This window comes from Trachinotus anak, unplaced genomic scaffold, assembly GCF_046630095.1.
Source record: "Trachinotus anak isolate AG129_WGS33_773 ecotype Australia unplaced genomic scaffold, CSIRO_AGI_Tana_v1 ptg000028l, whole genome shotgun sequence".
Taxonomy (NCBI): Eukaryota; Metazoa; Chordata; class Actinopteri; order Carangiformes; family Carangidae; genus Trachinotus; species Trachinotus anak.
The window spans coordinates 7,922,723-7,935,531 of NW_027273879.1; the positions used below are offsets into that span (position 1 = coordinate 7,922,723).

General features: G+C 40.9%; 1 protein-coding gene across 3 annotated transcripts in view; it reads right to left on the minus strand.

The window, feature by feature from the left end:
* Positions 1–4,162: 4,162 nt before the first annotated feature.
* LOC139611923 (inactive phospholipid phosphatase 7-like) overlaps positions 4,163–12,809 on the minus strand; it is a 61,650-nt gene continuing 53,003 nt past the window's right edge. The window contains exons 1-3 of one of the 3 annotated variants that reach the window (XM_071466964.1): positions 11,778–12,747; positions 10,851–11,627; positions 4,163–5,741 (exon numbers count right to left, since the gene is read on the minus strand). In XM_071466964.1, the coding sequence (XP_071323065.1) occupies positions 5,353–5,741; positions 10,851–11,370 (909 nt within the window). In that variant the 5' untranslated portion in view covers positions 11,371–11,627; positions 11,778–12,747 and the 3' untranslated portion in view covers positions 4,163–5,352. Of the gene's footprint in view, positions 5,742–10,850; positions 11,628–11,777; positions 12,748–12,809 lie in introns of those variants that run through there. The other 2 variants (XM_071466961.1, XM_071466960.1) reach the window with 2 other exon arrangements.

The following is a 12,809-nucleotide window of genomic DNA, read 5'->3' on the forward strand; positions in this document are numbered from 1 at the left end:
TGCGTTCACTTGAGTTTAGTCTCTTTAGTCTCAGTTTGTTTCACAGTTTATTTGAGCTGTCTTAGTGTCAGCTTGTAAATCTGTAAATCACTTTTACTATTCTAACCCTGAATGAGGCATGGTACTCAGATAAAGTTTGAATACATTCTGGGTGGGGATGCTTTGGTAAATGTACTCCATTTATAAAGCACTTTTATCCAAGGCATTCATTCATGAATTCAGACACACACACCAACGCACTGCAATTTGGGAGCAACTGAGGTTTAGTATTTTGCTCAGAAGCCGGGGATCAAACCACCAACCCTGCAATATATGACCAACCTGCTCCCACAGCCTTTGATGAGGGTTGACCACAGCTGCCAGACAGACCAATAACTATTTTCACCTGGTATCTGGGAAACTCAGAAACAATTTTGGCAATTAGACTTTTCATGACATCTGTGATCACCTCATGTGACACTGTTATGTCTGTTACTGGCAACAGTCTTGAGAAAACATGCATTAAATTGTCTTTGTGTGTCCATATGTTCAATTTGATAAGAGTTCACAATGACCAAAAGTACAGATCAGCCAGCACCAGCTCACTATATATATGTAGTTCTTTCTATGACATGATACTATGACATCAGCAGTATGCAAGTAGAGATAAAAACAGATACTGGAGGGAACGAAGAGGACAGACACACCAAAGTACCTGGAACTGACTGGAGCACATGTATCCTCTTTCTCAGAACACTGCATTGCATGCATTGCTTCTGCTTTGCATGCAACGGAAATACCCACCCTGTGGATGTTCCCATCTTCCAAGCACCTGCCTACACAGTATGCAATGGGAAACTCAGAAAATGACATCAGAGAAAAACCTAAGCTTTAAAATGTCAAAAATGTATAAGAACATGAGTACACTGATCTGCTCTTTTCAGTATTTGAAGAAATCATTTTGAACAGTTTCATATAAATAAATACATTTTATTCTCTACCGCTGGTTGAATGACAGTGTAGTTTGACCTATTCTCAGATGATGGATTCAAGCCAGTATAATTGTGATGTACAAGCAAGCATATGGTGTCAGTAGGATTACTTCTGATCAACAGGAAATAATCTATTTAGCCACATTTGGTGCATTTACCGGAACATTCAAACATGTGAATAACCTGCAAGTCTGCATGACTGAATGCATAAACCAAAGACCAGCACCTCTGTCGCTGCATGAGCCTGAGTGCATCAGTGATAAGTAATGGTTTCGTCTTCAATAACACTTCAGCGAATTTGGTTGAAATGGAATTATCACATAGCTCTATTATTGTTATACAAGAATGAATTATTTGAGGGATCATACAAAGAGATTTGATTGCTGATGTATGGTGCATTTACTTTGATTTCATAACTAAGCCTCTGTGGCCACAGCTCTACCTCACTGCCTCTTTTTCCCATCTTCTTCCAAAAGAAATGTTATTTTCCACAGAGTTAAATTAATGGCACTAAAGGCCCTTATTATTCCTGTCCAAAAAGAATGATGGAAAGGTAATTAACTAGAATAAGCAAATGTTCACTCTGCTTTGGTTTATGTGAGACTGTCTGGCTCCGGTTCAACTGTGATCTGTGATCTCTAATGCCCAAATTACAACACTGCATCCGCAAAACGGTCTTTTGATTGTACAGCAAACAGATAAATGGGCTCTGAAATGTGTTTCCTCTCTGATAGTAAAGAACCCAGCTAAATGTCAGTAAGTTCACCTACCCATTAGTATCCTGGTTTTGAGTCATATCCTGGTTTTGATCTTATTTCAAGTATGACTAATTCCATCCTAAACTGCGTGATGCTACCAGAAATGTGTCTAATAATCAATTAAAAATGTTCCACTGATCTGTGACTCCAGTGTGGGAATACAGGTACACTATAGAAAATAAAGAAGCAACCCTGAATTTAATGTGAACTAGAAATTACATGAAACGAATGCACAAATTCATATTGCATTAAAACCACAATAGAACCCTGTCCAGATTTTACCCACTAAAAATGGTTGGATCCATTCTAGTTTTTCATTTATCTATTTATTTAGTCATTTACTCACCTCTACTCTCCTAATTCTAAAAACATGAATAAAAAAAAAAAAGGAAACTTTAAACAGCATTGCCAGAGTTCATGATAATTTCAGACAAGACAGGTTCCTGGAGCACTGAAGTATGATCAAGCAGATTCCTCTAGAGGGGGCACTTGTCTAACCCTTCATCAGCCATTCTCTCAAAGGCTGCAGACTGCAGATCTCACAGCAGGATGTACAGATACAGATTTAAACCGGGGACAAAAAAGAACAATGGATGATCACGCAACAAAATGTGTAAGCAGCATAAATGTTTATCAGAGCACATGAGATGTTTATTTCATTTGTATGCAGCCATTTTGCAGACTATGGTGACAAATACACTTAAAAGCTTGGAGTGCTTCCAGGGCTAATCTTTTAAATAGCGTTTTCATTTTTTTTTTTCATCCTGATGAAGGAACATATACTTAGGAAGATGAGAAAATGCAAATGTGTGACAATCACCAGAATAGCTGTTTGGCCCTATAACATGCGCAGAGCTACACACCTACGGCATGGTGAGAGATCAGTGGCACCTGTACGGTTGTGATGTCTAATGTTGCCTCTCATCTATTTTATATCTAACCAAGAGCATGACACAAACAGGGCATAAGGACACAACAGTAGGGAGTGTGGTGTCTGTTGATTCGGTGCATGTGGAAACAGGCCTGCAAGCACTATCAGCACTTACTCACAGGGATATTTTGGGTACATGTTTTGCAGGCTTGCAGGGGCCTTGATATTGGTGTAAAATTTAAACAAACCTGGATCTCGTAACAAACTGTGATGTCTCTCACGTTTCGCTAGAAAGTAAATCATCGTGGTCAGGATGAAAGCTGAAACCCTCAGAGTGAGCAAGGCCGTTTCAATTACATTTTTATTTTACCTTAAGAAAACATTTTTTTAAAAAGTCCTACATTGGTGTCAGGTGTGTCATTCTCTCTTTTTGTGCAGCTCCCTGTCTACAATCCATGTTCTTGGTAGAAATGATGTTTGATTTTTCTTAGGATACTGTAGTCAGTGTCAGTGTGTATCGTCATTGGCAAAAAGAAAATGGTTCCTATTAGGAGCATGTGCCTGTCTTGTCTGCACTCTTTCCTGTTTATGTCTATTATGTCTGCTCTGCGCTGTTTGATTAAAATAATGAGGTGGAGAAATATGGTCCAAATGTTCCTCAGACATTTGCCAACTTCTTCTGATCGCTAACTGCACACATGCAACCAGGGAACGCATAAGAATCTCTGACAGCTGTAAATTCAGCGAAAGATATTTTAAGTATCAACGTCTGACTCCCTCTGAAAGTTTTTTTTTTTTAAAGCAGTTTCTGTTCCTGCTATTTGAACTGATTCAGAACACACACCACTGCACTGGTGCCGTTTCCTGTCATGTTGCCCGTGGTAAGAGTGGTGTGACAGGAAAGCAGTGTCAAAGGCTGTGAAGACTCACAGCCTTGATGACAATCAGAAATACTGTTGCACTAGTACATGAATGTTTTCGCCTGCCTAGGATCAAATCTCAGCCAGGTAAACATCTTGATCTAGAAATCGTAGTGATTCAGTTACTAGGCAACCATAAGGCAAAAACTGAAACAGTATCTGTTCATAACCAACCACTGAAGAGTAATCTGAAGTGAACTCTGCATAGTGAAGAGCAATCTTGTAGAGTAGTTGCACTGGAACTGCCAAGATGTAATTGTAGATGCTCCGTGTGAAGTGCACTCTTTTTCTTTGAGATATATACATGTGTATATTTCAAACGAAACCGAGAATAAGAAATATAAGCAGAGGAAAGTGAGAGAAGTCAAATGTTAAACTCACTGCAGGAAACAGTGTAATGAAAATGTGAGGTTTCGACCACACTTCTTTGTTCTTTTGCTGACCAAGTCGTGCACCATGTGATACCTTACAGTCCAGTTCACCTTACAGTGATGTTTGAAGCAGCCATTTATTGTAGAAAGCTGCCTTAAACCTGGGCAGTTCAGCTTCTACTAGGATTCAGCTGATTTATAAACATCATTCGTCAATTTAGGTTTAACAGCGTTTTTCCTCAATCTGGTAGGCAGACAGTTTCCAAATTCCAATCTAAAATACAGAGAATCCACATTTTACTGATAGTCCACCTCATTTATTAATAAAATGGAAAAGTAACGTAAAAACATGAAATACAGAACAAACTGAACTAATGTACGTAAAACTGTATTTATACACCAAACCAATGCACTGAAATATTTTTGCCACAAAGGAGAAAAAAAAGCAGGTTTCATTCAAATGTCCATAAAAAACACATTCAGAAAATAAAGGCATAATTTCTTAAAAACTGATACTTCAAACAGATATTTTTGCTTTGCGAGTTGTTTAATGGGGCATAGACCATAATCATCTGTTTGGCTGTCTGCAGCAGCCTGCAATCAAAGAGCTGAGGAGCAATGAAAAAAAAAGATCTCAACTCATTCCAGCATACTGTAAATGGCACATTGAAGGAAATCATATTTGAACCTGTAAGAAAAATATTAAAGTCTGTGCAAGTGTGACATTTGTTTTACACAAAAATAAGCTCATATTTGATAAACATAGAGTAAAAAGATCAGAAATACACAAACATTATCGTCATGCCAATTAGGAACAATGCGGAATATTCAAACAACAATCATCTATTTTAGTATCACATCCAATATTACAGCCTTACACCAAACTCTATTCAGTGTTCGACGTGGTTTAAGTATTTCATTAGTTCAATATAAAAGCAAAACAATTACAAAAAAAAACTGGGAAAACAGGAAGAAGTAAGAGAGTGGAGGTAAAAGGAAGTAAGATGGTAAAGGGAAGGAGGCACACAGATTTAAGACCGGATTTTGTTATGGATGAACAATACCAGCTTTCATGCTGTATGAGAATCAAAAATCTAAAAAAGAAGAAAAAAATCTTTCAAAAAAAACAAAAACCTTAATCGTGCATGTACATTTTCACCAAATTGTTGCCACTTTGCAGTTGTTTTATTTTTCCCTTTATTATGAAGGAGCAGTAAGGGAGTGTGTGAGTTGATCTGACTGAAGATACCAGGATTTGTGAAGCATTATAAAGGTCTTGTCTTGGGCGTTACATGCAAGCCAGCATCTGCATCAAGATATTAATGCTTCTCTGTCCACAGTCTGCACTGAGAAACTTCAAAACCTTGGAAAAATAACTCAGCTACCTACCTAAGTCCTTGACATTGTGGGGTTAGTGTGTTAAGTAAGCCTTGTGTGCTAGCATAGCCTTATATCAAGGGTTTAGAAAAGAGGGCTCCAGCTGAGTGTGCTTATGGAAATAAGAGTCTGGCAGGTGCTTGATGACAGCCACACTGTTTCCATCAAGCTAAAGTGGAGCATGCCCAGTGCAAAGCCACACACCATATCGGTTAGGTGGTGTTTTCCCAGCAGCACCCGGGATATGCCCACAAGAAAGGCCCACAGCACCAACAGGATGCGAAGTGGCACAGCCAGGACCAGGTGGGACAGCAGGAATTTGGAGACCATAGCGGCTCGGCTGGCATGAGCGGCAGGGAAGGAGTAGAAGTCCATGGCGACGCAGTCCAGGAAGCCTGGCGTCATCTCCCAGGGTCCTCTGCGCTTCACCAGTCTCTGGACTCCAGCCACAGTCATGACATCAAGGATGAGCGCTGTCACAGAAAAAGCAAGTTGACATGTTATGATACCAGAGGTGGAAAAAGTATTAAGATAGAAACAATAGAAAAATGTAACATTACACTGCTAAATGCTAATAAATCATAGACATCTGAAATGTGACAGCTACCCTAAGTATGTCAACATCAACAGTTGTTATTTAAAAAGGTTTGGAACAATGGTTTAATCCATGAAAGTGCATCATATTGCAAGATTTTCTATCTTTCAATTTTAAAAAAAGTGTCCGAAAGCAGAAATGTAGTAGAGTAGAAGAGCAAAGTAAAGTGAAACACTCAAGTCCTGAAAATTGAACAGTAAAACAGTATTTCTGTAAATGTATGTACAGTTACTTTCCACCAATGGACAAAGCATAGTTATGCACTAATAACTATTTTTATGAATCCGGTCTAGTCTTCGCCATAACAACATGTCCTAATTTTTATCTTAATTGTTATTTTTTGATTAAAATGGAGTGATGTCTGCTTGTAAACCCTTATTGCTGCTAACATTGTTGTAGTCTCTACAAAACAGAACAGTAACAACAGCAAAAGACAAATAATGAACAAACTGTCAGAGTGGAACAGTGTGGTTTTACCAGGACTTGTTACTGAGCAGAAAAAAACTATAGCACTTATATGTCCATAGATATCTTGGTGACCAAGAATAACTGATAAGGCATACAATACTGAGTAGAATTTGCTTTGAGTGTGCATACCAGACATTTGCAGATGCCTTTTATAGCACCATCGCACTCCCAAAAATATCCCTCCCATCGCCATCTTTAACTTCTGTTCAGGTCTGCCATCTTCACACACACTCAACCAATCCTGCACTAAATAACTGTCAGCTTCTCTGACATATTGGTTATGCTGCCCTACTTCTCATTCCACTTGCCCGGCTGCCGTCCTAACGGGGGCATTATTTTAAATTCCATTACAGCTCCTTAAAGGCAGGCTAGTGAGGTGCTGTCATTTTCATGGCCAGTGGGAAAAAAATCCAAACACTGAAGGAAGAGACAGAGGAACAAAGGAAAGTTTGCAGTTTGCTCGTAAAAGGTAAAAACATAATGAGATTGGTGCAGTCCCGTGTTGCCCTGTGGCAGCCGACTTCCTAAAATTACTGAGGGGAGGCACAAGGTGAGCCAAGCAATGACACATCATATTATCAGCTGTAAGCACAAGCCCCTCTGTGGTGCCCTTCAGCTGACTGCAGCAACAGTGACGATTCAGTTTGTCCTGGTAGGTTTGTTTGGCATCATCAACATATCAAACCAAAGTCTTCAAGAATGTGAGGATTCTTTCAGGACAGACAGCACAACTGCAGTCACCACAATGTGTGATAACACATTGGAAGTCAGCCCCCGGTCAGTCAGCACAGAGTTATTGATCACACAATAACACTCAAACAATTTCCATCACTCAGTCAGATCCAAAGCGCTGAACTCAGATTGACTGTTCAAAGGGAATCTGCGAAACTGCAAATGGAAACTCCAACTCCAAGAAGTGCAACAGGTTTGGGAGGATAACTGATCAGGCATCATCAACATATCAAACCAAATACAATTGCAATTCAAAGGTTGTGAGATGATGCCACAGATCAACTAGCGCTGTGAGGAAATGCCACAATGCCCATTGTGTTTCACAGTACCAAGCACAATAATGCTTTGCCTAGATCAGAGTTTCCTCTTTCCTGCTGCAGCAAGGATGACAGAGCTGTCACTGATTCTGATGGAAACATTTCACTGGATGAACTTGCACACAATTAGTGCCAGATATATAGTTGTATATGCAGTAAAATATTGTGGATGGGCTACAGCCATATCAGGACAGAACACATTGGTTATAAGCAGAGGTCATTTTAAAGGTGGCCATGATTGGAAGGGAGGTTGGCAGTCCATCTCTGATCTATTCTACTTTTGCTGCTGTTGTAATTTACTTTGAGTAATGATTTTAACACTACAGAGATGATAAGTATTTTAAATTCCCCTGTCAGGATGTGTGATTTCCCATCTGTTCATCCGAAACAGGCACTCTCTCCTTCAAACGAAGGTACTGCACACTTATCTAGATACAATTGCAATTCAAAGGTTGTGAATTGTTCAAGATATTTGGCTGTTTAACTCCACAGTGTTCACAAACTAGTCACTACCTTTAATCGTTTGCCATTTGAGCTGGGCAGATTTTAGAGTATTTTTCTCTGAAAAAAGGCTGCTTGCTGTGGCAAAAAGCGATAAGAACGGGGACTGTGACCCAGAACAGGACAGTTGTGGGCCAGAGAACAAGTAAAAGCACCTACAAAGCTATGTGGATCTGAGGGGGTGCTGCAGAGTTGTCACTATGAGCGACTCCTTCCACATGCAAGTAGTCATGTGATCTATTTCTAACATAGAAATATTGATTAGCGCTGCTTTAACAGGTGTAGTATTGCTGAAATCTTGCAACCAACAGAAAGCAAAGAGATGCACACCGGTAAGCCACTTGAAATATAATGCTAAATACTGAGCTATCTGTTCCACAAAGCTTAATGAAAAATTAATTAGAGACAACAGCTGTGTGAGCACGGCGTAATCATGTCTGTTTGTTACTGTCACCATCCATGCAGGTCTCAACTACAGTACAGGGAGCTGGGCATTCAGAGCACGCCAAACTCTGCCTCATTTATTGTTGCAATCACATCCGCCTCCTCGCTGTGCAAATGTCTAAATATGCATGGCTTGTGCACCGTCTTAAGAATGTTTAATTTGTTGCTGTTGATCTTTCTGGCCTTCCTCTCTTGTGTCGTCTGTATCATCACTTCACTGGTTTTCAGAAAATCTTGCCAAAGGACAGCAGTTTGAAATTTTGCCAGCTGGCACATTAACAGAGGTGTTGATTAATGCGTGCTATCCTTATATTTCCTGAATTCCTGAATGAAACAAAAATGAAATAACAGCAACACTTTTTTTTATATTGAACCCATTTTACCAAAGAATGACTATAAAAACTAAATTTTAAGGGCAACAGATCTGATTTTACATGCATTAAAAGTCTCATTCAAAGCTACTAAAACTGAAAACACAGTGTAAGCTATAAAGACTTCCAGTGTAAGTGTTCAGTCATTGCTGATATGTGTTACTTAATTTCGATGCTTCAATCATCTTCAGCAATTGTTTATATCTCTTCTACACTTCGAATGGAGTTGCATTGTTCTCAGTAAACATGGACTCTTTGAGAATTAGAGTAATTAGGTCACTGCAGAAACTAAGTCGCACAGACAAAGAAGCCAGAAAACACCACAGCTGGACTACACTGCAGCTGATAAGGGTGGGAACATCCTCTGCACAGTCAAGGTCTACTTTTGGATCCACTGATATGTTCAGTTGTCTTATAGATAGTCCCAGTTATTGTGTGGCTGCACTGTTTTCAAAACACGATATGGGAAATATTTCTGCACTGCACAATTCATATGGTCATAGTAGTGGACTGAATTAAACCAATCCTGATAGACCAGTCTACAGGAAAACAAATCAGAAGCAATAAATATTAATTCCCCACCCACTGTTCAGTATGTTCGTGGATTCTCTCCTGACAGACCTCAACAGACAAGAAATTATCCTGGACCAACACGTAATCAACAAGAATTTGGGGTTGAACAATGTTCTAAACACAAAACAACGGTGTCCCAAATCCAGAGATTTACTGGCTTCCAATCAGCGCTCAATGTTGCCACAGACAGGGGATTTGTACTGCTTTTTGGTCAATAATCTGTGTGGGTCAAGACTGTGTATGTGCGTGTGTATGTGCACTTGCTTACACACACACAAAGGTCCTCCAGTCATTCTAAAAAATGCAATTTCATGTCATCTGCTATTTGCTGCAGAAATATGTTGAAATAAAATGAGCTGTGCCACTGCTTTGCACTGTTATTACCACCAGCAGAGACAGAACAACAATTCAAAACTGGATCAACAACAACAAAGACCTTTCTATGTATGGACCCATGGGACAAAACCTTATCAAACCAGGGCCGTTAACAAGCTTAACGTCTCAATATATTTGGCGGACCTTGAAATGCTTGCAAATCCATTGGCTTCTGAATGAGCATTGATCAAAGGTAGCTTGTTTTGTTGCTAAAACTATGAAGCACAACATCCAACATCCATCCACAACAACCCCTGTGTGATGCAACTCAATAAAAGAGTGCTGCAAAACAACTTTTGCCAGTTCCTGTAATCCTGAAGCAATAATTTGTGTTGCTGTATTAAATTGTATTGTATCACTGCATTACATGCAGTAATATAGTATGTACCTCATACTAAAAATCACTGCAATGGATTGCATTGCATGGGATACTGTGATGGATACTTCTAAAAAACAAAACAACAACAAAAACCAACCCAAAAACTCCCTTGTAACATAAAAACCTTCCTTTTTAATACACAATGTTGACTCCACTGAACAAAACAGACAAACTGTTGCCGTTGTGACTCCTTGCTAAGTCTGAATTTGTAGCTTTTGTTCTCTGTTGCTGAGGCAGAATCTGCAAAATATTTATCATGCGTCAGTCATAATAAAGATTAACAAGGGCCACTTTGCATTAGAAAGTGTATGCGCTTGAAAACAAACACTCAACCACTCTCTAGTAAGTCATATCTCATGATGGGTTTCGATGTTTAACTTAAATAACTGTTAATAAATCATTTTAGCGACTTGTAGAACTGCAACAAGTCGTTTTGAAGAAAATTATGGTTGTCATGTAAAGATCCTCTGCTGTATTTTATTACAACTTATAAGCCCTTTATAAAGGATGTCTTTTTATAAAGTGTTATGCACACCCCTGCATGTTACAAAGCACATTTAGAAGTTAAGTATACCCCTGTGTTTTAACAAATATGTTCTCAGGAAACGGGACTGTATGGCTAAAGCATGAGGCATGACTGCCACAGCTGACCGTTTGCCCAGGTGAGAATAAAAGCGGGTATCAGTAAAAAGCATGTTGGGGGTGCAGGTCACTCTAGTGGTTTGGTTCTTGGTGTAAACTTCTTCATACAGCCATGGTGCATGGGGTGCACTTTGTGGGTGAGCTGCCTGTTTTGCACAGGCTGGTGAGTGTGATGTGGCATTTACCAAGCAGCAGGTTGACCAGGACCTCTTGTCCGGCCAGAGTGTTACTCCTTGTGAGACACACGATAGTGCCAATGATCCACGTGATGCCATGCCCTGTGAGCGCTAGGAGGGCGACCATGGAGCGGCAGCCTCCCCAGGGGGACGACGTGTAGGCGCACACCCCCATTCGCTTGGACAGACAGATGTCAATGGCGAGGAGGGAATTCATTGCTATCCCCTTGAAAGAAGGGTTCAGCTGCATACAGTCTTCCTCTGGCATTCTGCTGGGCTCTCTCCTGTCCTTGCTGCCACTGTCGGTAGGTTCTTCACTCTGCTGGCTTGTTTGGTGCTTGTTTTGACCCGGTCGCCTTGCGCTGCCTCGGCTCTTAGAGGGCCCGGGCCCGGGGCCGGGGCCAGGGCCGCCGCTGCTGCCGCCGCCGCCGCCTTGGAGGGGCTGATGGTTCAAGGACATGAACTCAGGTCTGCTCAGGACGCTGTTTCTCTCCCGCGCCCTGGATCTCGCATTATAATTCGAGGGCATGTTTGGATAGGGCCAAGTTCACCTCTGAGGGTGCAGTAACCGATTGTCAATCTCCGGAAGATAATTCAAGTGGTGCGAGTTCACCACGACAGTAAAATGTCCCAGGATAAACCCCCACCACCAGTCCTCCCCCTCCTGTGGCCTTAATAGATATATTTAGACCCACTGGAATGTGCGATGGCCATGCTGTTTATACCATGCGGACAAGGAGAGTGCACTGAATGGCATTTGCCTCGGCCAATCCGGAGAAACCCGATCTACAGCATGGAGATAAAATAACAACATGCGTATCTTGTTACGGCAAAGCGCTGCACAGGTACACAACTAACAGGTAGTGTCTCTGTGAAAGACAAGCTCAGTGTAGAGACGGTGCAAGAAATACGAAAGACATGGTGTTGTCATCTTACCAGGCGGAGGGATGGATAGCTATGAACCACACAGCATCACTGTAAATCTCGCCTGCAGCCTGCACAACACCTTGATTATCCCGGCAGCGAGGAGAGGCGGCTCTGGTCCTATATAAAGCGATGCAGGCAAAACGTGAAGAAGTTAAGAGTCAGCCAAAACCACCAACAAAGGGTGAAGACGAGGCAGCACAGCCAGTGAAGCGTTTGGAGCTTCCGTGCGGATTTGACGTAGTTTACGCACAGTCCCGATTCAGCCTCTGCGTCGCGCTCTGCTGCGGAGCGGAGTTCTCCAAGGTGCTTAAACAGACAGCAGCGGGACAGAGGAGCTCCCCACCATTATGGGAGACATAGAGGCAGGATTTCCAAATATCCCACCGCCGTGCTACCATTACAGAAATCACACAAGCAAGAGAGCAAGTGGATGAATGAATAAGTAAACGTGTTGTCGTTGTTTTGTGGCGGAAAGCAAAGCGTTTGTAGCCAAGCCTAACAAATAGGCTAACACCAGAACAGACCACAAGCCATATTGATTATCATTACACTGATCAGATCTGCCCCAAAACCTCTTTGCAGAGTAAAAATGAAATCAAACAAACTTTACTGACATAAATGTTGATGTTAAGTCGTATTGCCAACGCTGCATTACAGCTGAAGAACCTATACACTCACAAGTCTAAACAAAATCAAACACAAGTGAAGCCATTTTTAAGTTATTTATCTGCAAGTTAAACCCGGTAAGGAATATGATCTAGTCAAAGTGAAAGTACTACTGCCATACTACTACTACTACTACTAGTCTACTGGCTTATAATAATGATAATAATCAACTAATATTAGCCTAATTATTACCCTATGCTCATTAGTCTACTGTTGTTGTTTGAACGGGCTTATGTGTGTTAGTTTTTTGTAAGCTGAGTTACAGCAGTGGCCAACCCTCCTCCACCTCCTGTCGGCTCAACATGTGCATTTATTTAATATAACATGGGAGCTCCAATAACGCGCCCTGAGACAATTCACCGCACCCAACACGAA